This window comes from Eretmochelys imbricata, chromosome 2, assembly GCF_965152235.1.
Source record: "Eretmochelys imbricata isolate rEreImb1 chromosome 2, rEreImb1.hap1, whole genome shotgun sequence".
Classification (NCBI taxonomy): Eukaryota; Metazoa; Chordata; order Testudines; family Cheloniidae; genus Eretmochelys; species Eretmochelys imbricata.
The window spans coordinates 121,898,972-121,926,291 of record NC_135573.1 but is presented as its reverse complement, the minus strand read 5'-3'; the positions used below and the strand labels follow the sequence as shown (position 1 = coordinate 121,926,291).

At 39.9% G+C, this 27,320-nt stretch overlaps 1 protein-coding gene across 5 annotated transcripts in view; it reads left to right on the top strand.

Annotated features, from left to right (window-relative positions):
- Positions 1-27,320, top strand: part of ZCCHC2 (zinc finger CCHC-type containing 2) — a 73,384-nt gene that overhangs the window by 6,216 nt on the left and 39,848 nt on the right. For all 5 annotated transcript variants that reach the window (XR_013345223.1, XR_013345222.1, XR_013345221.1 and 2 more), the window contains exons 2-5: positions 8,048-8,156; positions 16,216-16,292; positions 20,513-20,584; positions 25,347-25,459. Coding sequence is in view for 2 of the 5 variants with exons in the window: in XM_077810743.1 (XP_077666869.1) it covers positions 8,048-8,156; positions 16,216-16,292; positions 20,513-20,584; positions 25,347-25,459 (371 nt within the window). In the remaining 3 variants the exon portion in view is untranslated. The remainder of the gene's footprint in view (positions 1-8,047; positions 8,157-16,215; positions 16,293-20,512; positions 20,585-25,346; positions 25,460-27,320) is intronic.

Below are 27,320 nucleotides of genomic sequence, written 5' to 3'. Positions count from 1 at the left end.
ATAACTTTGCACTGCAAAATTAGCCCATAGAAATCACTGCCATAGATAAAACTGAGGTGAGTAGCTGAGCAGAGTTTTAAAAAATTGGTATATTTAGAAAATATATTCATCATTATCCCTGTAAGCCTGTCTTCTTCTTATTAGAAGCCAAAAATAAAATTATTAAAACCTCCTATATGTTAATCTTGTAATAAAATCAGTTTTACTGGCAAACAATAGGACAAATGGTAGTGAGAACTTATCACATATATGTACTGTGCCAACCAGCTTTTAAGAACAAGATGGATAGATCAGTCCTCACGTTTCTTGACTACCATTTACAGCTTGAGATGAGACTAGCTCATCAACTTTCTTTCTTACACTTGACATTTCAGGTTTTGAATAAATTAGTATAAGAAGTGAAGGCACTTCAGTCAAAAACACTTCTAATAAAAAAAATTTCTAGTGCTTTTTGTCAGTGATCTCAAAGTGCTTCAGTCTTCAGTGTATTTATTCTCACAACAGCTTTGTGAGACAGGGAAGTGTTTATCCCCATTTTACAGCTGAGAAAATGAGGCACAGAGGCTAAGTGACTTGTTCAAAGTCCCACACACAGTTGCTGCAGGAGCAGGTAATTGGACTTGGGGCGATCTTGGTTCTAGACTAGTGCCCTAACCACTGAATAGTCTTTTCCCTTATAATGCAATAAAACAGCTGTAGCTCACGAAAGCTCATGCTCAAATAAATTGGTTAGTCTCTAAGGTGCCACAAGTACTCCTTTTCTTTTTGCGAATACAGACTAACACGGCTGTTACTCTGAAAAGCATTTACAGACTCCTGATTACTCTAGAAAAACATCTTGAAAATATTACCACCATTGGTCATGGTAGAAAACTTCAAGGTAGCACTACAGTGGGTTTACACCTATTCTATTGATTGACTTCATTTATTTATTCGTTTGCACCAGTAAACAAATAGTCTGGAAAAGCTGCCCTCTTGTTCTGAAATGAGTTATGGATTGGCGGCTGCCTGTCATAACAGTATATTTTTTCTGTAATTGGTCATTTAGCCTGGTACTTTGATGATGCGGGCATACAATTTTACTTAATCTAACTTCTTTAGTTTCTCTTCCCATCTCTCTTTTTTTAAAGAAAAAATTAAACCTGCAGAACATTGACAAAAGAATTTATATGCAAGTTTCATTAAAAGGCAGAGTGGTTCGCTAAATATAAATGCATGTAATGTTGGCTAACCTGTAACACTGCAAGCATAAACATACAACATGGGTACAGTAGTAATTTCATAGTTAAATTATAATCGGATTTTATTAAATTCAACTTTGATCCCTTTTTCTCCCAACTCCTCAGAAAACCTGTTTAACTCTCTTGCATTTTGGTCTACTTCCAACTGAAACCTTACAAAGTTGAGGTTTTCATTTTGTTGGCATATTGTATTTTAAAAATTGTCTGAAAATTTGTTCTTGTTGACAGCAGCCTCTTATAAAGGTAGTAGGCATGGGGGTTATTTTTGGAATTGCATTCGTATTACATTGCAATGCGTTTGTTGTCTGAGGATTCAAGCTTAATATTGTCAGCCTTATGGCATTTGAATTCCACAGGCCTAGTCTGTGGACTTGAAAGCCTGGAAATGAACCAGTCAAGCTGAATTTGCTCTGATTTTGATTCTTTGCAGTTCGTGCCTGTAGCTATAGCAGAGATAGTCAGTTATTTTTTTGTGAAGATCCAAATTTCTTTGTCAAGGTATAGTCAACATCCAGACTCTAGAGCAAAAGGGGGGAAAAAAAGGAGAGAAAAAAAGTAAATACAAAGATTTCAAGGTCCTTTCCAAAAGCATCTGGTGGCTGGGATTTGGCCTGTGGTCTGCCTATTGACAACCTTGAGCAATAGTTTTATGAAGAGGTAGGTACGGTGTGTCTCCATGAGCGAAGAGATACAGGGCAGCTAGTCCTTTAATCATTCTCTTTCGTGATGTGCTGCTTTGGAGATGCAGAGAGTTGGAGCAGTTGAAACTGCTTCTCCCTGGATTCACAGGGTATTGAGGCTGTTGAACAAACTTGAGGATAAATAAACACACAGGCTGGATTTATGGTTGAAGCATGGGAGAGGGACTTGAGACATCTGAGTTCAGGCCAGGCTCTGCGACAGACTGTGACATGGGGCATTTAATCTCTGCCATGGTTCCCTATCTGCAAAAGGGAAATAATACTTCCTTTTTCTTGCCTGTTTAGACTATAAGCTCTTTGGGGCAAGGACTGTATTTTATGTGTACAGCATTTAATACAACGGGTTGGTTGTGTTTTCAAGGTGCTGTAATTCACATAGTCAAAAATGAATGTTTTATTCAGCTACTAAAAATTACCTGATACACATTCATTTAAGAAGCTGCAAATAATGGCTGTTTGAATGTTTTATTGCAATAAAAAAAGCTTGTCAAAAATTCAGTTAGTGTTGTGTGGAATCTCAACTCTGAATGTGTATTAATGCTCATAATCTATCCAAAAACATCTTCATCTATTTTTACAATATAGACCACAAACTCCATACTTTACATACAGTTCTACAAAAACATCTGTTGCTATCGCTATCATACATCAAATTGAGTAACAAAACATAGGGTTTATTTAATGGAACTTTCAACTAATCTTTGCTGTGAATTGGCCATTAAAATTAATCAAATTAATTTTAGCAAATATTGACCTATTCCTCTTCAGACAATGTTTTTTCAGGACCTAAAATGACCATTTCAGCACCTTGACATGATCTGAAATAATTCTAACTAGCATATATGGTAAGCAGGGTTTAGTCTAGGTTCCCAAATATTTAATGAGGATTGATTAATGACAGTACTAGAGCTAAGATTGTTTAGTTAAATAGAAGTTCTTGAAAATCCTGGTACTCTGAGAGGTGCTATGATTAGCTGGCTTAAGGAACCACTTTCAGAAAATTTCTGTAAGCCAATTTGTAAACAAATGAATGAATGGCTTCTATTTACAGATTATTTTACTTAACAAGTTACAGCAAAACACAACACCGTTTCCGTGCTAATCTTCAGTGATTTATAAGAAAGCAAGATACTGGTGCTTAATTCCCTTAGAATCTAAGGGAGTTTTTGTTTTGAGCAAGTAAAAAAATAAGCCAGTTGCCACTACACTGCACGTACAGTTGATGTGTACTGCCAGACGCATCTACGTAGGTACTTATCACTTGTATATCTTTCTGAAACTGGTTTAAATTGAAAGAATAGAAAGGTCAGTGTGTATTGACACTCTCTTTTTTTACATGGTTTTTGTGTAGTCTACTGACTTTACATTTCAGGCAAACTAGTTTTTTTTGTTTCCTGGTATAGCTTCTTACATACTGGAGTGCAAAACACCATGGCTCCTTCACCATGACCCTGACTCATGTGCCTCTGGAAAAGAGCACCATTTCTGGATAATAGACCTCAGGCTCTAAGAAGGCGCTAACGGTGTCTCTAGAGGGTAGGTTAGTACTAAACTGAATGTGGTACCCATGGGGAAACTGTACATCTTAGTAAATCGCTTTAACTATAGTAGTTTTGAGGGTATGGTGATTTTAAAAAAAACAAGTAGACAGTAAAGAAGGTGAGTAGTCTGGCATGAGTTGGTCTGTTTCAACAAGGGGTAAAAAATGGAATACAAAGAGGCTGGGTAAATGACTAGTGTAGATAGACTAATGAGAACAATATAACCTTTCCCCTCCACAAAACTTTTATTACTTCCAAAACACTAGTAAGCTAATACGATACTTGTGTTTTAAAAAAGTTCTTGTAGACAGTGTGGGGCTCTGCTGATGGACAGCAGAAAAGGTTTCACAGAGCAGTATTAGACTGGCTATATCTCAGACCCTTGCAGCTATGGAGTTCCCATAATTAAACCATTGTCGGATATACTAAGACCTTGTCTACACTACTGCAGTATGTCGACCTTAGTTATGCTATTCCAGCTACGTGAATAATGTAGCTGGAATCAACATAGCTTAGGTCGACTTAATGCGGTGTCTGCATAGCACTGCATCGACAAGAGATGCTCTCCTGTTGACTCTCCTTAATCTTCTTGATCCAGTGGAGTACTGGAATCTACCAGAGAGCACACTTTGCGGTCGATTTAGCGTGTCTTTGCTGTACCTGCTAAATCGATCCCTGCTGCATCGATCACAGCAGCGTTGATTCCCGGTAAGTGTAGACATGGCCTCAGTTTCCTTCGTACTGGCTCAGACAGAGACCAGGTGTTTTCAATGAGGGCATAGTTGGACAGTACCTCTACCCTGACATGAGTATCTCCTCTCCCTTCGGGGTCTGGTTTTCCTACAGTGTGCCCCTAGTCGTATACAGGGTCTTAAGTCCTTTATGCTATCCGCTTATCCTTTACAAGCTCAGGTCTCTGGTAAGAGCTGTGGTGGTGACCACCTATGAGTTCAATATCTCCTGTTACCTTTCCCCAATCCTTAAATCCCATGCTCTCTCCTATGCTGAGGTGAATTGAGAAATTGTTTTTTAAACAAGCTTCTAGCTCCACATTTCTTTTCTATTAAAGAGATGTTAAAGCATTAAAAAATCAAAACAATACAAGCTAATTCTTCAAATAGCTGCACTTTAAGAGGAAGAGAGCTAACTGTCAGATTAAGGTCTTAAGTATGCTTCAGGATAGACTGTATTAAGGGAATATGTTGTAGTATATTTTGTTACAAATTGTAGTATGTGAATATCTTGGGTCTGACATGTAAGCAGAAAGCCAGTTCCTGCTCTGTTGGGTTTTTTAGGTCAATTTTAGAAAATGCTATTAAATGTAGAAAGTCCCAGCTTTCTAAAATGAATGGTGCTATAGCTTTTTTTCACTCAAGCTCATGGTTTTAAAGTAACAGACTATTTTATTATAGGAAACAAAAAATTAGGCAGCTCTTCCAAAACGTTAATATAGAGTCATTCTGCTGCATGCGGTCGAGCTAACTTTTGTATCTACTTTTTGTATCTGGCAAAGCATTTGGCTATAGCTTAAACAGGACCTAGTTAGTAATTTTCTGGCAGCTGCATTGATCTTTTGAAAGTTGGGTCCAGGTCTTTAGTTGGATGACAGCAAGAAGGCATTTTCACTTCTGCCAAAATGCATGCTAAAAATTGTCAGTTCAAATAGCTTGCTCAACTTCATCCATAGTTCTGGCCCTACCAATTTCACAGCTGTGAAGGACTGTGAAATAAGCTCTTCCCCATGAAATCTGATTTCGACATTGCTGCTGGGAGCGTTCCAGTGAGGGGGCTCCTAGCTGTAAGTCTGGGACGGGGAGGGAGAGGACTTGTCCTTCCTCTGCACAGCTGCTCTAGCTTTCAGGGGGAGATCAGACCCACCTTGGAGGGCCTGCCTCCCGTCTGCTGCAGGAAGCTCCAGCCTCGGAGATTCCTGCAGCTGGAGGAGACTTGTGGAGGTGAGTCGGATATTCCCCCTGCTCCTGGAGAGCCCCAGCCAGGGAGCTCTTAGCTGTGAGTCCCTGCTGTGGTGGGGAGGGACAGGACATGGCAGCAGGGGGGTTGGGTGGGAGGAGATCAGACCAACTTCCAGGTACCTTTTGGGTTGGGACCCCCCATGGTTACAACACTGAAATTTCAGATATAAAGGGCTCAAAATGTGAAATTGACTAATTTAAAAACCCTCTGGCTGTGAAATTGATCAAAATGACTGTGAATTTGGTAGGGCCCTATCCACAGTATAACTTGCTTTTGTGGGCTTCTGTAAAGTGAACAAAAACATCATAGTTTAGTATCTGGAAACTAACAGTTCTTTGATCTGATAGAATAGTGTGAGACCAGGAATTCAAATTCTAGCACATTACCTCTTTCTGCTTTTAGGTGAAGTAGCTTGACCTCCATCAAAAGTTAGATCTGGTGTTATGTATGGCTGTCCGTTGTATCCAATAATGTCATGGCATATTTGGCAAACCACCTCCGTTTTACTGGAGTAGGGAAGAGGTCTGTTTCAAAATGCCTCTATCTATCCAAAATATTTTTATTTCTAATTGTAGAAAAATTGCAAATAGTAAAGCTGTTAAAATGCTAATTAGTTCAAATACTCCTATTGTGTTCACAATTTATTATAAACCTCTGCAGGCTGAAATTATGGGTGTTTATCAGAGGAGTGGGGTAAGGATTGCAGCTGAATGGTTAAGCATCTGTGCAAAGCATTTTAATGTTCAGAAGACAGTTTTTTTCCTATTAATAGGGATGTCATAAGTTTTAAAACAGAGGTTCCTCAGAGCCCAATGAAGCTCACCCAAAACAGTCCAAATGCAACAATGATGCATTGGTTTAAATAAACACTGAGTTTCTGTGCCTCTTAGATTCTGTGCAAGACAGGATCAGGGATGCCTTTTGTGGCTTTAACCCACCTTTGTGCTGTTCTGATTCTGGACTGCTTAACAGCTCTTGACATTACTGACAGCCATGGGGGGCCTATCTAAGTTACAGCAGCTTGTCCCTGTCTGTAGCACTGCATGGAACCTTGCTTTTGCTGTATCCCTGACATGCCTCCTGTTACAATGCGTGAATGGGTCCTTACCAGACCACTTTGTGTCTTGGGCAAATCCTCTTCTGGATGAATCTAGCGTTTTTAATACTCCTTTATACCACTGTGGTCTTTTCTGCATGCATAAAGAGGCCATGGCAGGGGGTGAACATCTTGCTCTTTGTATACATAATGCATATAAAACTAACATTTGTAGTGGGAGATTTCATTGTCTGCCTCTGACCAAAAGTGAAGGCTGAAGGAAGCATTTCATACAATTCTGCACACCTATTTTCCCTGGCCTGTAGTACATTGAAATCTCAATATTTGAACTTGACTCTTTTTTGCTCTCTGCTTATCTGAAGTGGTGGTAACACACCTTAGGAGGTCTTTATTTTGACAACTGTAAATTAGCATTTCAAAGGTACTTACAGCTGATCGATCACTCTTCTGACTTTCCTGTGTGAATGGCAATTGGAGTGCAACTCTGAATATTAATCAGTTCAGCATGTTGGGCTTCAACACAATGCGTCTTTGGTTCCCTTAAAATATATTCTGGAGTTGAATTCCCATGTACCTCAATTCCAATATCTCAAAATATAAGAGAGCTATCTCAGGATTTTGTAAAAAGCTTACCCTGATAGTGGTCAACATATTTCTTTTACCAGGAGCACAACAATGTTAGTACAGTTAAGAACACTTTATATAAAAAAAAAATATTCATGTGAGAATGACCCTTCCAGAGCTTTTCTGAAGTATTTCTATTCCAGTAAGCTTCTTTTATCCAAGAACAAATTGAAAAGACAAAACGTGTATATATTGACTTCTGATGTGCATTACAACAGATGCTCAAACTTGAGTGAAATGGCCAATCTCAAACTCACTGCCCAGTCTTTCCAGATGCCATACTTGACATTTGATAGTCCCTTTGTTCAGTTCACTTGCCTTAGTTACTGTGTTACTGGAGGCATACAGGTGTTTTATCTCCTAGTTTTAGGATGACTTGGGCAACTAAGCTGTGTACATATTTTAGTAGCAAAATCATAGCAAAGTAGTACGTGAGGGGTTTATTGTATATGAGAGCATGTTCAGAATTAGGTGAACAAATTACTTAAGTATGCTGTTGTGGTTAATGCTAATCTATCACTTACAGTAATTATTACATTTTCCAAGCTTTTCTAAGAAAGGCTAGTGATCTTGAGTGCCCAAGTTGAGACATCTTAAAGGAATCAGGCTTTCAGAGGCTAGGTGGACAGCACTTTATTTAAATAAAAGTCCTTTTGAAAATGTGTTGTGTTAAGCACCTGGAAAATTGTGGTACGCTGTCACTAGTCACTTCTTAAAATCTTAGTCTTTGTCAATAGCGTGTACTGTGCACCTGTAGGAAAAAATAAATTGCTTGCTTATTTGGTTGTGTTTTTCTGTTAACAGCAGACTCTCAGATTGACAAAATTTGGCCTGCATAATTTCAGGTGGTGGTGGGGTTTTGAGAATATATTGAAGGAACTTCCCCTCTATTTTTCTCCCCCCATATAGAATGACTTTTCCCATAATGACTGCATGCCAAGTAATGAGAATAGTTTGGATCACACCACACCACCTCATGATGGACTTTCGATGGCCTCTCATAGACCTCAGCGGGAAGGTATGTAAATAAAATTCTGTTTAGAAGTTTTTTATATTCTTTGCATGTTAAATTTAACCTGGTGTTATGGGACTCCTATGTCTTACTCTTCACTCAAATGAGGAATTGGCTGGTCCCTAAGTGCAGCTGCTTCTGGATCACCTTCACAGCACTCTCCCATCTGGTATGAGCAGAATGATAGGATTGTATAATTGTAGTTAGTTTCCTACTGCTTATATCAGAATGGATAGAGATTAATTGCAGGTGGGTCAAGAAAGAGGCTTACCCCTGAAGCAGAGATGGTTTATTGGGAGGAGGAATATAAACTTAACAGGAACTGACTTTATCCACAGTATTGGTTGCTATAGTGATGCAAAACATTTGTGAATTAAACTGTTGATATTGTAAAGTTGTGACTGTAATGTTGCTTGCTTGATTCACTCTTCTTATCTAAGACTCATAGACTTTAAGGTCAGAAGGGACCATCACTATCATCTAGTACGGGGTGGCCAAACTGTGGTTCATGCCTCACCCCTCCGGCCCCCCCTGCCATTCTCCACCTACCAGACTGGGGTGGAGCTCAGGGCTTCTGCCCTGTGGTGGAGTGGTGGGTCTAGGGGCTTTTGCCCAGTGGGGTGTGGGGGTCACCTGCAGGGAGGAACCTACTAGGGCTTCAGCCCCCCTCTTTTTCTGAAGCTATGAGCACTGGCAGGCACCTCGCATGGGGCTGAAGCCCCAAGCCCCAATACCCTGCTGCTAGGCAGAAGCCCTGAATAGGTGACCCCAGCTCTCGGACTTCTAAAGATTATTGCATGCAGCTCAGAGGATCAGTAAGTTTGGCCACACCTGATCTAGTCTTGCCTCCTACACGTTGCAGGCCACGTAACCTCACCCACCCACTCCTGTAGTAGACCCATAATCTGGCTGAGTTACCAAAGTCCTCAAATAATGATTTAAAGACTTAAAATTAGAGAATCCACCAGTTATGCTAGTTTAAATCTACGAGTGATCCATGCCCCATGCTGCAGAGGAAGGTGAAAAGCCCCAGGGTTTCTGCCAATCTGACATGGGAAATTCTTTCCCGACCCCAAATATGGCAGTCAATCAGATGCTGAGCCTGTGGGCAGGACTCATCAGAGAGACACCTAGGAAATAATTCTCTGTAGTAACTCAGACCCTTATTGTCTAGTGTCCCATCGCTGGCTGTTGGGGATATCTGCTGCTAGAAGTTGCAGATCAGATACATGTCATTGTAGATGGTCCCATCATACCGTCCCCTCTGTAAACTTATCAAGCTCAGTCTTGAAGCCACTTAAGTTTTTTTCCCACACTGCTCCCCTTGGAAGCCTGTTCCAGAACTTCACTCCTCTGATGGTCAGAAACCTTCATCTAAACTCTCTCTCTCTCTCTCTCTCTCTCTTTATCCCTCTCTATTTCTAGAGAGCAGTCCTGTCTCCTTATAGTTTTTGTTTAGTTTGGCTACTAAGTCAAGCTCTTTGAGTCTTCTCTCGTAAGGTAGGTTTCCCATTCTTTCGATCATCCTTGTGGCCCTTTTCTGCATCTGTTCCAGTTTGAATTCATTTTTCCTTAAACATGGGAGGCCAGAATTGCACAGAGTATTCCAGATCAGGTCTCACTAGTGCTTTGTATAACTTACAAATGTAGATATTATTTTTTTGTTTGTGGTTACATAACTGCACTCAAACAAAACTCTAAAACTTTTTAGAGCCTATAAGTCCACTCAGTCTCCTCCTTGTTCAGCTAAGACAAACAAGTTTGTTTACATTTATGGGAGATGCTTCTTGTTTACAATGTCACCTGAAAGTGAGAACAGGCATTCGCATGGCACTTTTGTAGCCGCCATTGCAAGGTAAATAAGAAGTTTTACATTGTTTTATGTAGGAGTGAAGTTATGTTTACTTTGTATTCTGTTGTAATTTAAATATATCTGAAAATGTAGAAAACATCCAAAAATTTAAATAAATGGTATTCTGTTGTTTAACAGTGCGATTAAATCTGCTATTAATGATGACTATTTTTATCTCTTGATTAATGGCAATTTTTTAATAGTTTGACAGCCCTTTTACTTTCTCTTTTAAAATTTGTTTCAAGACCTTGCATATAACTAAGGTCAAACTAACAGTTCTGTAGTATTCCGGATCACTCCCCTCTCCCCGCCTTCTTAAAAATAGGAACTATATTAACAGTTCTCCAGTCATGGGGTATGACACCCTCCCCCTCCCCCACTGTTTACAGATTTATTAAAAACCCTTCCTATTGGTCTTGCAATTTCATGTGCCAATTCCTTTAATATTCTTGGATGGAGATTATCTGTGCGCCTTCTCTTCCCCCCTCCCCGTCCCAGTCCCATTAAGTTGTTTGAGTTGGACTTCCTCCTAAGATGTGGTAATTTCTACTTCCATATCCTTGTTCAGTAGCCACCCCGCCACTATCCCTAAGCTCTTCATTACCCTTATTAAAAACTGAGGCAAAGTATTTGGTTTTGATGTTGGGCCATTCCTAGATTTTTAATCTCTACCCCATCCTCGGTGCTTAGTGGTCCCACTTCTTCTTTGATTGTTTTCTTCTTATATATGGCTATAGAACCTTTTATTGTTTTTAATTTCCTTTTCAAGGTCCAACACTGCTTGGCCTTTAGTCCAGTCAACTTCACTAACTAATTCCTTTTAAGTTTTCCTTTTTTAACTCAAGGACCCTAGTTGCTCATCATTTTTGTTTCTTTCCATTTGGTTTAAACTGAATCAGCTCATGGTCACTTGAACCAGTGTTGTTCCCTACAATCAGCTCTTCTGTGAGGTCTTCATTACTCACCAGTACCAATCTAAAATGGTATTTCCCCGTTGTTGGTTCAGAAACTATTTGAAAAACATCTGTCAACTATCACATCCAGGAAAATCTGGGCCCTACTATTATTAGTAGCACTGGCCCTCCGATCTATATCTGGGAAGTTAATCTTCGATAATCACACAATTCTCAGTACTATTTATTTCATTAAAAATGTTAGAGGTCTCTATGTACAAATCGGATCCTAGGAGTCTGTTTCATACCCAAGTACTATCCTTGTGGAAGCTTTGGTAGCTTTCTTCCCCAAAGTGATTTTGACCCAAACAGACTGTCTTATCCATTCCATCATTTTCTAATTTCTTTACAGTCTACCTCATCATTAATATACAATGCTACTCCTTCACCTTTGCCTTTATATCTATCTTTCCTGAACAGCACATACTCTTCAATACTTGTACTCTAGTCCTGACTACCATTCCACCGTGTTTCTTATCCTTATGATACTTGGTGTCATTTCTTGCACCAGTAGTTCTAGTTCCTCTGTTTTGCACTCTAGGCTCCTTGTGTGGTGTACAAACATCATGCTTGTTTCTGTTTGACTTTGCCCAGATTCCTCACCCAGTTGGGTACGGTCATTCTACTGCCAGTATTGCTTCACTTCACTGGCATTGGCACTAAGAGTCAGGTATCTTTCCTCTTAATGTCGATTCTCCTACCCATTGCTGTTTCTTTCTCCATTGCTGTATCCTCTCTTGGTTTTCTCCTCCTGCTCAATGTTATAATCAGGTGTGGATCTTACATGAGGGTTTTTTGGAATGTTTTTATCTTAACAAAATACTTAAATGAGAACGAGTCTTCTGCTTTTCTTTACTATGTACCAGTCTAGAAGTGCTTCACTTCAGTTTGGAGTTTTAAAAGTGTAGTAGTGAAATACTGAAGAAAATGAGTAATAGTTTGTCTAATTTTCAATGATTGTAGTCAAGTGCCACTCAGTTGCATTCCTCATTAATAACACCCTCTTTGCTTAGGGAGTATGTATATAGATACTTCGGGGGTAATTCTGTAACACAAACTAAACATTCTGTGCACAATATTTTAAAATTCTCCATGTTTTATTTGTCAACACAATGTAATCACTCTGGTCTTAATTATTTTGGTAATTTATTTAAACTACAATACAATGGATGGAGAATGGGATTGTGAGGCATTGGAGGAAATATCCAAACCCCATTTGTCTAATAGTAACGTAGCTAGGTTTGACCCTTTATTTCTAGTTTCTTAGTCAACAAATGTATGCAGCCATATGCTCAGTATTATATCCTAGGCAACTGGAGAGCAAGTGAGGCCTGGGGAATCAAACTCACAATTTATATTGGCTACCGACCATTTCCAGAAAGGTTAGTAGTAGACAGTTCATAGAGCACATTTTGATAGGAAAATTTTTAGGTCCAAAAAATTAGACCCGTTCTAATCACTGAAGCACCATAAGCATTTATATGGTCATACTGTCTTTTACAATAAGGCTCCTTTACACCTCTCTGGCAATGTAAAGGAGCCTTAAAACTTTTACACATGGTTTATGCTCCTGGGGGAACTCACTAAAAATGAGAACAATTCGCTAACAGTGGGACCAACTAAGTAGGCAGCCTGCTTTGTTATACTCTGCCTGAGAGGAAAGAGCCTGCCTCACGCCTACCTCCAAACACCCCAAAGCCCTGCCCCTCCATGCCAGGCGCGCTGCAATAGTGAGCCAGAAGCACAGAGTCTCTGTTGTTCACTGAGTTGCATGCCTGCCCAGTCCCACCCCCAGCATTGATTGATTGTCTCCCCACAAATGCCCAGCTCTCTCCCACTTCCCCACCCCCCACATTGATTTACGTCTCCACCAGCTGCTCTGGGCTGCCAGGGAAGAGCAAGTGACTACTCTTGCGCTTCCCTTTTGCTTCCCCTCAGAAGTCATTTTTCTGTGGGGAAGCAAAGAAATCTGCAGATGACATGAATTCTGTGCCAATGTAGTGCATCTTCCAGGTGGAATTGCTGAATAGAGTTCAGGTAACTTGCAAAAAGTTACTTGGAAACTTGTGGCAATCCTATATCTTATCCAGTAAACCCCCGTTCTTCTCATATAGATGACTTCAAAATTCTGTATTCAAGCCAGCTGTAAAAAAAAAAAAAAAAAAAAAAAAAAAGTGTTCCTATATGTATAACTCAAAACAAGAGATTTAGCTTCCAGACTTGGTTCTGGTACATAATTTGATTGTAGCTAAGTGCTAAAACAACGTTCAGAATGACGATAAGCTGTAGTATGCACGCATACATACTAAGTTAACATTCAGCATGAATATGTATTGTGAACAGAATGAGTCAGAGCTATGTATGAACCATTATTATCTTAGCCAGTGTTACTTAATTTAAACAGATGACCAATCCATCCACTCACTTAAGCTCTTAAAAACACTGACTCTGGAAGAAAAGTCTGTTTAAAAACATAAATAAAAAAGCAACATAGGAAATCACAAAACTAAGTCTTTATTTCAGAAACACTTAAAGGCTGCTGAGAGGTAACTACAATATCAATTAGAGCACTTACAAAATCTAGAGCATTGAAAACCAAGAAAATGAATAGTAAAGGAGATTGCATATCTTTGTCTACATAATAAATGCATAATATTTATTCCTCAAATATTATAAATATTTATAATAAAGTCTTAAATAGCCTAAAATAAGTTTCATTTTCAAGATTAATATGATCATAAATGTGCACACATATAGTTAGGATCAGCCTCAAATACTAGTCAGCATACTTTCCCTGTTATGACATTTCACCATAAGTTTGATTTAACTACATGTACATCATTATCAAATGACTGTAAGTATGAACCAAGAATTTTTATGTTTATACACAAATGTTAACTGGTATTTCCCATTTAACAATACCGCTTATGGAACCTCCCATGGCCCAGGCTCAAGGTGTTATGCAGTGCATGTTCCTTTATAATTAAAAACCAATGTATTTGTTAACATAGGCAGTTGAAGATTTTGGAAGGTTAACTGTTCAGTTATCCTTAAATTCTTGAGGTTAAAGTGACAGGTGTAGCAGTCTTAACTTCTGAAACAAAGGTTTTTGTTTAATTTTTGGGATAACTTAAATGTCTATGTATTGGTGGGTAGGTCATTTTTTTTCCTCTCATTACTTTGAAAACAAGTTACTCACAATTTAAAAAAAAAAAAAAGTCTGGGAAGTGACATTAAAAATTCCTAGCTATAAAGGATACTCTGTTTATGGTTTGGAAACTAAGTATTTCAGGAGTTGTGGGATTATAGGATTTCAGGTTTGTGTGGCTGCTTGTTTCAGTTTATCCAAGATTCAGTTACTAATTTAGCTGTTTCAGTCTAGAACTGGCATTTACAAATGGATGTCTAACCTACTGAAACTTTTAAATTTAAATGTAAGTATGAGCAGAAGCTGTACAAGTTGTGTAAGGTGGTGATATTGCAGGTGATTTGGCAAGAATGAATAACTCTATTCTAATCAAGATATGCAAGGAGGTTAATTAAGATTCCTTATCTCTGAATTACCTGACATTTTAACTATTTCAATCTTAATTTTTCAGTGATGAAAAAACAACCTTGTTAGTTTAAAAAAAAAAAAGGGGGGGGGGGTGAGCAGAATGATAAGGAGAGAATCTCCTGCAGACGATTGCTTTTGCATGATGTACAAAAGATCCATGTCTTTCCTTCTTCAGGGTCGCTGATACAAATGCTAATGTTGTGACCTTACTTAACAGATGAGGTCTGTCCAGATCAGCCCATGGTTGTAAGGAAGTGAGTTCTTTATCTTGATACATTCTTGGAGCATGTCACACTACAGCCCTAAATCACTTATATTATGTCAACTTACAGCCATGGCAGTAATTACTGCAGTGGCTGATGTCTCCACTATCCTCCCTTTTTTGTCAGTGGTGTGCATCCTCGCTAGAAGCGCTTCCACCAACTGAAGAGGGGCAGTGTGGGAGCCTGAGAGCCAGAGCTCTCAGCTCTGCACAGCTTCATGCTGGGAACCCACTTGCTGCCTGGGCTTCTCACCTCCCAGCATAGAGATGTGAAATTGACAAGACACTTACATCAGCTGTTGGGTAAGGCAGTGTCTACACACACGCTGTCGCCCTAACTACACCGGCATTAGCAATGTTGGTGTAGTAGGACACTTACATCGGTGGGATGAGGCTGTAGTGTGTATGCTGACATAATTAGGCTGATGTAAACTGCCTTACATTGACCTAATTGTAGTCTAGACCAGGCCTTAGAGGAAACAAGATAAGAGGAGCCTTTCAGTTTCATAACAACTTTCATATAGGATTTTTCTTACAAGTTGCATCCTGAAAAACACTAATTCAAGTTTTAAGTAATATTTGAAGATTACAACACCACATCTCCTTAACAAGTATCAGCAAGGGTTGCTCCCTTTTTTCCATGTATGGGAGACTATGTGCGGGGTTCAGAGGGTGTATAGAGCCTGTAGCCCACCTTCTCCAATGCAATGCAGTGAAACTGCCCTGGCCTGTTACTGGATCTGTCTGAATGGTCTGGGTGCTGGGACTATTAGTCTCAGTCTCTTGAGCTCTTTTTCAGTAATTCGTTCTGCATATGAACAAGTTCAAAACCTGCAATCTGAATATAGTACTTCTCTCTTGCTGTAGTCTCCCCATCCTTTCTTACCCCTCCCCCCCCCCTTTTTTCTGATCACTGACTTCGTCATGCTGTCATACTTCTATCAGTATTCTACATTTTACCTCACTTGTCACTTTCAATTACAGACTCTGGCCTTTTGTGAAGTGGGCCCTATTTCTTAACTTCTGCAAAATGGGACTGCAGTGCACAGGAGTTGACTGTTTTCAGTTGGCTGCACTGAAACCTTTTGCTATAAACACATGTTTATTTTAAGGGTTTCTCTTCACTGACAGTAATTACTGGGTCTGTTATTGGCTGTGTAAGGCTTCATGCCCATATCTGTAATATTGTGTAGTACATCTGGACAGAAATACACACAATGGTGGCAGTCAGTACTAAGAATCTGGTTTTGAAGAGTGGTTTTCAGACCAGAGAAACTTATTTCCTTGAGCACAAGGGCCATGGGTTTCTACTCGTATTTCCCCAGAAAAAGTAACTGGCAGTGAGGGTGCATGATTCTCTAACATGGTGATGCTGTCATAACAGATGAATAAATTTTCAAACTAGACCTGTACCTAGTACAAATTGCTGTTCTTTCTTTCAGCTGTTCACATTGAGAAGATAACACTGAAAGGAGTATCAAGAAAAAGGGCTGACAAACATTTGGAGTACACCTTCAAAGTAAGCAAATAACAGCTAGCTTTTAAAAGTACATCTTTTTAATATGAAATTAATACAGCTTAGGGATATAAAAAATGTTTTTAAATTACTAGTGTTAGTGAGATTTCTCTCCCCACTAGTTCTTTTAAACTGATATCTACCTATTCTAAGACACATGCTCTCTGCCTCATTCATTAAGGTATGGTGCAAATGCTTCCTGTACTTCCAGGCCTGAGGTTTGAAGACACAACATACTGAGCATCAGTTAGGCCTCTTCTAAACGTGTGTGTATGTCACTCCAGAGTAATAATATGCCTGAAAATCTTGGCCTTTTTGGGTCTAACCCAGACCTGGGGAGCTGCATGCTTGTGAAAATTCTAAAACAGTACTAAAATATATTTAATACTAAAACTGTTTAATTACTTAGTAAAAATACCAAATAGGTGTCCTGAGGTTTTTGTGTCTGCAGCTGTAGTACAGAAGTCAGAAAGGCAGTCAAGGCCACGTGGCCCTTTTATAACTATATTCTGAATGTTTGGTACTACAAAAGGGTGGCCCTGACCAGCACTGCTTTCTGGAAGGTCTATCTGGTGCATCCCACAAGCATGAGAATATCCAGAGACAATGATCTAATGGTTACCAGGGGTTGGGGGTTGATTACGTAAGTGAGTAGTGCTTTGCTACTAGTTCAGAAAAGCTTTCTATACTGAACTGCATTAAGTTAGACCATTAGTGCTGTGTATCCATGAATTCTGCAAACTGGGCCTACTTTGACTAAATGAGGATAACTTACAGTTTGTTTGTTCCTAGTCAATGCTGTGTAATGTGGCCAAGTACGTAAGGCACTGGATTGAGACTCGGAAGGCCTGGGTTTGATTGATTTCGCCATCTGTACAATGTGATGATTATCTTTTGCAAAGCATTTTGAGATCTGCTAATAAAGTGCTATATAAAAGCAAGGTAGTTTGGCATCTAACCTTATTGGCCACTGACAGGTAGACATGAAAATGTAACAGTATTCCCAGGCAAAAACTTTTAAGTTTTAAGTTTGGAGCTAAAGTTAAAAAAAAACTCACTTGTGGTTTTCTGTCCCCCGAAAACACAATGTTGTAGAGCAGTGGTCTCCAAACTTTTTTGATTGTGCACACCTATCAGTAAATTTTTTGAGCACACACCCCCAATATATGTATATTTATTTATGTATAAATTATATACATATACTACTGTACTAATATATTCTGTAAATTATAAAACATACACACAAAATAGAAATTAAAAAACCATGAGAGAGAAGAAATATTTTAATTTTTTTATTTATTAATGGTACAAAAAACCTCAATTTAGTGTGAGCAATGTGATTGAATATGCTTTATTTTTGAAAATCTTGGTTTAACACTTTGTGATACAGTGGGCACTCAGGGTAGGGTACAGGGTCTGGGAGCAAATTAAGGTGTGAGAGGGTGCTCAGGGTGAGGATGCAGGGTCTGGGAAGGATTTAGGGTGTGGGATGGCACTCAGGTTGGGGGTTCAGGAAGAGGCTCAGGGCTGGGGCAGGCAGGAGGTGCAGAGCACTTACCTGGGGCAGCTCCTGTTTGGTGCAGGGGGTGTGCAGGTGACTCTGCGCAGCGCAGCACCACCCCCATGGCTACGATTCTGGGAGCTTCCCACCTCCGGCAGGCAGGGCCACCTGGAACGCAGGGGCTTTAGGGGCTTCAGGGCCCTGGGCTAAGGGGGCCCCGGCGTCCTGGGCTGCAGCTCTAAAGCCCCTTTTGGAATAAGGCCCTGAGAGCACAGGTCGGAGGACTCAGGAGGAGCAGGGGCAGCCAAGCAGTCAGCAGCTGGAGAGAAGCGGTGCTTTCCCCTTCAAAGAGTGCTCCTCCACAGGCCAGAGGACTCAGGGCCGCCCCTCCTCTCCCCCCCCAGCGGTGCTCCTCCTGCTGTGCCCCCCAATCGATTGTCTTGCGCACCCCACTTTGGAGACCACTGTTGCAGAGCATGTTAATTTAGAATTTAGTCTACAAAATGTAGAACACCCTGCAGATGCACAGGCTTTTGTCACTGAAGCAATCTTAACTGTGTCAAAGTGGCTATTTGAGAACAACCAGAAACTTGGTTTGTCTATATTTCAGCTGGGAGCGAGCCTTCCTGCCCAGTAGACAGACTTGTGCTCTCTCTACTTGAGTTAGCATGCTAAAAATAGTACGTTGGACATTGCGGCATGGGCAGTTAAGCTTGAGTAGCCACCAGAGACCAACTCTGCCTACCCCTCTGGATATGAGCTCAGAAGGCTCGCCCAAACCACTGCCTGTGCCACAATATCTACACCAGGGGTCAGCACCACCATGTTGCACAACAGACACTTGACAAAATTACCGTACTTCGTGATGGACATTGTGGGGGAGAGAGGGGTGTGTCATTCAGTCATTCAATTTTTTGAAAAATTACCATGGAGACTTTTGTCATTGTATAGACACGTTGCTGACCCCAGCACCCATTGCTACTTCTAACGCAGTAGCTTGAGCAAAGTTAATGTGAGCCCACCTGGGCTGGGAGGCATGCTCCCATCTGCAGCATAGACATAATCCATTAGTGACATAAACATGAATAACTCAAAGGTGTTTCAGAGAGCCAGTCTGCAGATTATCATGATAGCAGTCTTGAAATCCTACATGAAGTAGGAAAGGAGCAGAGACTTGCTGGAAGGCATTTAAGTGAATTCTCCAGCTCCACTCCCTTTGTACTCGTAGGGTAGAGAATAGCTCCTTCTTCTCCAGCACATCTAGGAACCCAAACAACTAGATCTCCTCTATTCAACTCTTATCCTTTTTGCTCCAAACCACTTGAGAGATCTGCCTTGTAAGTTCTTCTCTACCCTTCAGTAAATATAAGGTTGTAGAAACAGTCATCCTTCACAAGCATAGCAGCTTACAAGGCTCCCCAGAATCTCGACTGAAAATGGTGGTGGTTAGATCCATTCAGCTACTGCTAAATACCCTCTTATTTTGAGCTGTCAGCTCCACTTCCTGGTATATAGGATTTTCTAAAGTTAAGTCTGAAGCTAGGAAACTGAGCCACTTAGCAGAGGAGGGAAATAGAATTTACTCTTCACTTTAAAAGTAATTATATGGAGCCTTTATTTTGCTGTTCACATATTGGGCTAGTGCAGCAAAGCATGGAGAAGCACTGATATAATGTATAAACAATACCAGAATTTGGAGTCTAACTTCATAACACTTTTTGATGCAAACTTTTACAATACTTATTGCATCCTACATCCATCTCTTGTATGGCTTTTTAAACATTAAATCTCCTTAACTTTAGGAGAGAGCTAACTATATCATTTGGCAGAGTAACTGAACAGAGGTTTTGACTTACCCAAGTAGGAGTGGTGGAACTAGACTTTGTATGCCTCACTTGGAATCGTCTTCTCTAAAGAAACAGTATGGTTTTACTGGGAGCCAGTAATTACTGACCGCTAATACTGCTTCTTCTAGTAATTTAGTTGTATAGCCTCAGATGCGTGATTTTAGGCCCAAATTTTCAAGTGTGCACTAATCTTGTGTGCCCAGCTTGATTTCCTCTCTTCCCCCGCCACCACTCCCTCACACTCTAGAGATGATTGGTTTGTTGGTGCTTGTTCCTCCAGAAATAGTTTCTGAGTTGTCTTTTAGACTCAGGGTTCTCAACCTTTTTCTTTCTGAGGCCCCCCCAACATGCTGTAAAAACTCCACGGCCCACCTGTGGCACAGCAACTGGTTTTCTGCATATAAAAGCCAGGGCCAGTGTTAGGGGGTAGTAAGAGGCAATCGCCTGGGGCCCCCATGCGACAGGACCCCATGAAGCTAAGTTACTCAGGCTTTGGCTTCAGCCCCAGATCACGGGGCTCAGGACCCTGGGCTTCACAGCCCAATACAGTGGGGCTTCGGCTTTCTGCCCTAGGCCCCAGCAAGTCTAATGCTGGCCCTGCTTGGAGGACCCCTGAAACCTGTTCACAGCCCCCAAGGGGCCCCCGGACACCTGGTTGAGAACCACTGTTTTAGAGGAGATCCAAAGTTGTTAGTTAGGGCCACACTTTCAAAAGGAGACTATATTTTGCCAAAATGGATATTAATACTTAATTGCAGTGGGAATTTGTATACTATCTTTAAATGGACAGTGCTGTAGATGTACTAAACATAATTAAATGGTATAATGCAAGGTAAGAAACATGATGTAACTTTTCTCCTCTCCCTTCCTATCAGGTAACCTGGTCTGATCTTTCTGTAACATGTGTAACAAAAACACACCAGGAGCTGCAGGAATTCCTACTAAAAGTATGTATTCAAGTGTAAGCAACGTACAAGCAGAGTACTGTACATCACACTCGAATTTCATGGGATAGGGCACTACTAGATGATGATTCTGTCTCTTGAGCTTTAATGACAGAAGCTTGAGAATATTGCCAGACTTCTGGCTTTCAGGAAAGCACTGATTGAATGAACACCACTGCATGTTAGACATTCTGTTTAAAGGAATGTACATTGTAGGGTTATAGATTCCTTTCCAAAGTATGTGACCATACGCTTCCCAGCTTATGGCTGTCTCTGCTGCTTAGCCAAAGGCATTGGCCAAAGAACAGGGCCTCAGACTGTCACAGTGAGTGAAGGCCCTTACACAGATTCTTTCTTGTAAACCTCTATTACTAGCTAAATGATAAACATATACATACATGTTTAAAGCACAATGAAGTGAGCTGTAGCTCACGAAAGCTTATGCTCAAATTCGTTAGTCTCTAAGGTGCCACAAGTACTCCTTTTCTTTTTGCGGATACAGACTAACACGGCTGCTACTTTCCAAAGTATGTTGACCATCCTTTTGCCCAAGCAGGACTAGAAGATATGGTTCCTTGGTTGGCAGGAGATGGTAGTTTGAGATGGGAGACAAACCTTCGTACCCTTTTGGTTCTAACTGAGCTGTCCTAAAACTGTAAGGCTGGCTTTCTTTATGGTCCCAGTGGAGCTAACACTGGACATGACTACATGGGTGCTAACAAACATGTTAGTACTACTCTGGGAAAATAACTTAATTACTGGTGCAAAGCCAAGAAAACCAAACTTTTTACAATTTTCTACTCGGTGTTGTAAGACAAATGCAGTCCCCTTCTCTGAGGAGCTCACAAAATATGAGTAAACTAGCGGATATTTGTGCTGTATGTCCATTGTGTCCTGTAAAATGGGTTAAAACAGTGCTATCATCCTAGCTACTGTGGTCTTGCATCCATTCCTCACCTCAGTGGCTATTCTTGGGTTGTGCCTACCCTAGAGAATCTTTCTTTACCTCTCCCAATGATTCAGAGTGTAAATGAGAGCTTGGCTCAAATGGCTTCTTGTGTTACTATTACCCTGTTAACATAACTTTATACAAAGAGCATCTTGATGGACACCAGTGCATATGAATTATCAGTGTTTGGTGGAGCTTCGCTATCCTAAAAGGGGAATAAGATTTAAGTTCATATTGAAAAACCCTTCTTGCTCAGCGTACAATTCCAGACTTTTTGAATGTTATACACTTTTTCATTTGGAAGACTTCTAGATCTGAGAGCTTTGAAGGGTTCTAAGAGACCTTCCTCAGCTTTCTAGTAACCTCTCAAGTGCTAAGAAGCCTAGCCAGACTCCTGTTAGTTTCTGCTTCCAGGTGCAGAGCTAAGCCTAGAGATTTAGCCATTCGGAATCCAGCAGGTATGGATGTCGTTGGAGTATGCATGACCCTGATCCAGACTGGCTGCACAATGCAATACAAATGATTGGCCAGCATCATAATGGTCAAATACTGTACCTAACAAATAGGGAGGGATCCACACCAGATGACTCTGCAAGGTGGCAGTGGCTCTCTGAGAGTAGTGAGCCACAGGGTAGCTGTAATGATATTACACTACCTAATAGGGAGAATCAATATCCTGGCAGACTAATTCAGCCAGAATCAGTGGTACCGGTATGGTCCCTGAAAGTCAGTTGCAGAATGGATATTTTTCAGGTGGGAATACATCTGTCTGATAGTTAGTTTATAACAAGACACAATACCAATGTCAGAGGTTCTGTTCTAGGGCAGATGAAGATGTTAGTCACTTCAGAGGCTTTTCTGCTAAATTGGGGAACAGATCTCCTTTATTGCCTCCCTCTTCTATCCTTTTGATACCAAGCATGTGGAGTAAAGTCTGGCAAGACAGAGCACTGCTTTTAGTGGTTTCCATTGTTCTATTGGTGCATCTCCCAATAACAGTGTGACTGTGTAGTTTTACGGGTAAGTAACTCTCATATATATCCATACTCAGGTTGCTGCTTTTGTATTTGATACCTCTTTCAATGAAAGTCATTTAGCTCCTAGAGCAGTTCAGAGAAGGATGAGTGATTACAGACACAGAAAAATCCTTGTATGAAGGATTCCCAGTCTTCCTTACAGTAAAAAGACAAATAAGAGGGGGATATGATAAAAGTATATAAAACCTGCAGTAGAACCTCAGTTACAAACTGACCAGTCAATCACACACCTCATGTGGAACCGGAAGTATGCAATCAGGCAGCAGAGACTAAAAAAGCAAATACTGTACAGTCCTGTGTTAAACGTAAACTACTAAAAAGGGAAAGATTTTAAAAAGATTTGACAAGGAAACTGTTTCTGTGCTTTTCATTTAAATTAAGACAGTTAAAAACAGCCTTTTTCTTCTGCATAGTAAAGTTTCAAAGCTGTATTAAGTCAATGTTAAAGTTTTGAAAGAACAACGATAACATTTTGTTCAATTATGAACATTTCGGAGTTATGAACAACCGCCATTCCTTAGGTGTTCATAACTCTGAGGTCCTACTGTATGCTATAGAGTAGGTAGATAGGGAGCTTCTGTTCTACCCTCATAGTGCAAGAATTGGACATTCAGTGAAACCGATTAAAGGAATTAGACTCACAGGATGTTGCTGAGGCCAAGAACTTAGCAAAATTCAGAGAGGGATTCAACATTTTGTATGGCTAACACAAACACAGTTTGTTAAATTCTGAAAGGGATAACTGGATAAGCATGCAGTCTGGTAGGTAGTCGTTCTCCAAGTAGTAGGTATTTGATGAGACCTTAAGGAGGACAGTCTGTCCCGTATCTACCTGCTGCAAGGTTTCTTGCATCTAGGTTTGGCTTCTATCAGATAGGACATTGGAATAAATAGACCATGGATTTAAAGCTCTTTCCTATGTTACCTAGACTATTAGTGTTCAACACTCACTTCCAAAGTTTCTGGAGAAATTCATTTAAGAGGTTCTAGTCTGTTCAGTTACTGAAGTCTAGAAGAAAATGTTCACTCAATCAGTTAAGCAGTTCAAGAGGGAATTTTGCTCATACAGCATACAAAGATGAGCACTTTCAAGATTTCTTCTCTTCAAGGTAGCAGAAAAAGAAGCTCTGCTTCCAGAGGGAAATGAAGCTGAGCCAAGGCTGCATCTGCAATCTCCATCTCAAACTGCTACATGACTCCCTCACTTTAGTGGCCCAAGAAAGCATAATGGGGAAATTTCATCATTTTGCTCATTTATGCACCTCTACAATGTCGGGTAGGGGGATCTTATTTATTCCACAAAGCTACTCTGTGGAATAGAAATACCCTATGTAGGACAGATTAATTCAGTCCCCTTCATTACAACAAACCCCATAAAGCAAAGGACTATTCAAGATCATTCTAACATTTCCATTTCTTCTTGGAAAGATCCCATTAACTGAATTTCCATGAGAACTTTCAGTCTATTCAGATCTGTGCATCCCTATATCTCTCATGATGATTGACTTAGGTATGTTTTGAAAATTTTACTAAGTTCTCTTTCATCCAAATTCACTTTTTACACAATGGGTTTCAAAGCGGGCACTTTAAGAATGCAGGTCTTGACCCTTTAAACTTGTCAGATATTTAAGATGACATCTCTGGATACACACACATCAAAATTCTTGTGCTGTAGATCTCATCAAGCCTTCCCTATTCATAGATTTCCATTCTGCTCTAAGACATTCCTACTTTCAACACTTTGATTTGAGTTTAAAGTTTGTATTTTCTGTGGTCAAAATCTCCTTTCTCATTACCGCTAATTTAGCACTAAGTCTCTGGTGTCTGTGTATCTTAAAAACCAAACACCTATATAACATAAGCTCTTATGAAAGGACCTAGTCCTAGAGCTGAAGAGGGGCACTTTACACACACTTGATTTAGGAATATTCTATTTCATGAGTCTTCATGTTTCCTCTGCTTCCACTAGCTGCTGTGGTCTAGTCCATGAGACCAGTGCCCGCTTCATGAAGTGGGGAGTAAAAAACACAACTTCTGACATTTGCCACTTTCTTTTTTTCTATGCCTTCATTACTCTTTGGGTGGGGTGTTAATTTGCAGGTTTTTATTTGGAAATTCTGATTCTATGTCAACTTTTCTAAGTTGCTACCTAGAAGTAGCGCATATTGGTACCTCTTATTTAATGCAATAGTTCCTCATGCAGTGCAAGAAATCCTTAATTCCTGGCCAGTGAATAACATACAGTTCCCAGCTAGCGCTCTGACTTCAGTCTCTTCAAATATGCTGAAGGATGCTGCTGATGGACAACTGCTTCTTTGTAAACTATAGAACATCATCGTGATCATAACTGATTGTCACTAGAGGTTAAAAGGTGCAGTATTGCTATTCAGTTAAATTTTGGAAATTGAGATTGGACTGCTAACATTTCTCAAATAAAAATTCAATAATTTTTTTAGAGAAATTTTCATGATTAGAATCCCATCTCATGCTTTCATACTACAGCACATCATTTGGAAGTTTGAGTAAAGAATGTTAACATTTTTGTCTCCAGCTAAATTGGAACATTTAAATGGCCTCGGGCACTTTAATATTCAGTTCTCTATCAAATTGTTTTGCTATTAACCATAGTACGCAGTACTAGAGCAATGAGATTTGTTTTAAAAAGCAAATCCAAGCTCAGTGCTGCTAAGTAAGGAGTATTATTGCATATATAAAGAGTACTGTTGTCAAGACTTTGAATATGATAATGCGCAACTCATATTTGGAACCCTTTCACCAGCTTCCAAAGGAACTGTCATCTGAAGCGTTCGACAAGACCATTTTACGAGCACTAAATCAGGGTTTCCAGAAGAAGGAAGAACGGCGGCACCCAGATCTAGAGCCAATAATAAGGTAACCAGCTGAGCAGACAAATTATTTTCCTTGAAAAGAACCACTTAAGTCAAGTGAGCTGTCAGCAGCATGGCATCCTGTGATAAGACTTCCTTAGAGGCTCTGGACTTCTTCAGAAAAGTACAATAAAATGAGTCACATGTGGAAACATGTATCTTATTCTGTCCCGTTTCTCTTCTTTTCCTTGTCCTTTTTCTTTTTCTCTCCCCTCCTCCCCTTAACTTTGAAGAAAAGAAAATTTGATTTCTCATTTCCAGGTCAAATGAGCATTTCCTTCCCTCAACTAGTGTTTGGTCTTTTTTTCTTTTTCCTCTCCCCATTGATCCCATTTTCTCTGCTTTCTTCCGTCCCTCTTAAGTCTTTTGTGAATATGTACTGCAGGATGAAACTAAATACCAAAATGTCTAGTGGCTACCAGACTTAATCCATTGACTTTAGTGGGAATTAATTATGCTCATGGAGCAGAGTATTTACAGGCAAAATGGACTGGCAGTGGCTAAGTGAAACAGCAACTGTTTATCTTTGAGAGCCAGGTATATTCAACTGAGACACTCTTAGGAAGATACTCTTAATAATTAGCTGCTGTACTCAAGAAAATACTTGTCTTGGGGTAACATTATGTGGTGGCCTTATATCCAGGGATCAGATCTCTATTGTATTCGGAGCTGTACAAACACTATAGGAAGACAGTACCCCAAATGGCTAATAGTTTCATGTAAGATAAGAGGCAATGAGTGACAAACAAGAGGGCTTGGAAGAGAATGGATAAGGGTAGTATCATGTGAATATGGAATTCAATAGGCTAGCTATATGTAGAATTTGAGAGTCCCAAATTGGTTTTAATAGAAATTCCAGGACACCGACTCTCTAAAATAGAGTTCAGGTTGGAGAGTACGTATCTTTAGGGCTAATAGGGTGACGGAGGCTGTAATGCATGGTTACGAAAGAATTACAAAGCCAGGAAATTCTGTTAAGGTTACACTTAAAAGAAATCCAAACATGTTATGGTATGGAAATGTGGTTAAGATACCCAAACATTGTTAACTGTTCTGTGAGGCCATGCATTAACCATATGATTATGGCATTGTGGTTCCAGGTTAGATTAAACTGACTTTTTTTCCCCTCGTGGTGTCACTGCAGGACAGAGTTAAATTTTTGTTGTTGTTTTAAATGTGATACAACTTGAAGTTTTTCAGCAATGGAAAGCATAGTTTTCTGGAAAATGGAAATGGGTAATATTCTTCAGCAAGCAAAAACTGGAACTTGGGCTGGGATTTTCAAAGTACTTGATGTTAGCCTAAGCCTTCTCCTATTTGAAGGCTCATGGGCTTTATCGTTGACTCAGTGGGAGCAGATTTAGATGAACACTGAGTGAGTGCTTTTGAAAATCCAGTCCTTTTTCATGTTTACCTCCAAGAATATTCAGACTACTCTAATTTATTTCCATAGACAAATTTAAATCTACATGTAAAAGAATAAATTGACGGACTGGATTTTTGGTAGCACCTTGTGCTCAGTTTCAAAAAATTTTAAGATGCCGGAGCGCACATTCCATGGTCCGATAGCCCCAAGTCTTGCTTATGAATGTTACAGATTATTTCAGATGGTTAAAGAGTTCAAGCTCGTCTGAAGCCAAAAATGTGGAATTTAAAAAAAAATTCGATATGAATGGATGTTTTTAGATTAACATTGAGACTTCTTTATAAGTATTGGTTTTGCTTTTAACTACTCCTTTGTGAGGTCTGTACTCTAACAATACTGTACTAGCTCAAAAGACAAAGATGGACTGTTTTATATTGTCTATGCCAAATTAAGTGTTAATGAAAACTAAACTTTAAATTTCATGGTTAATTTAGGATGG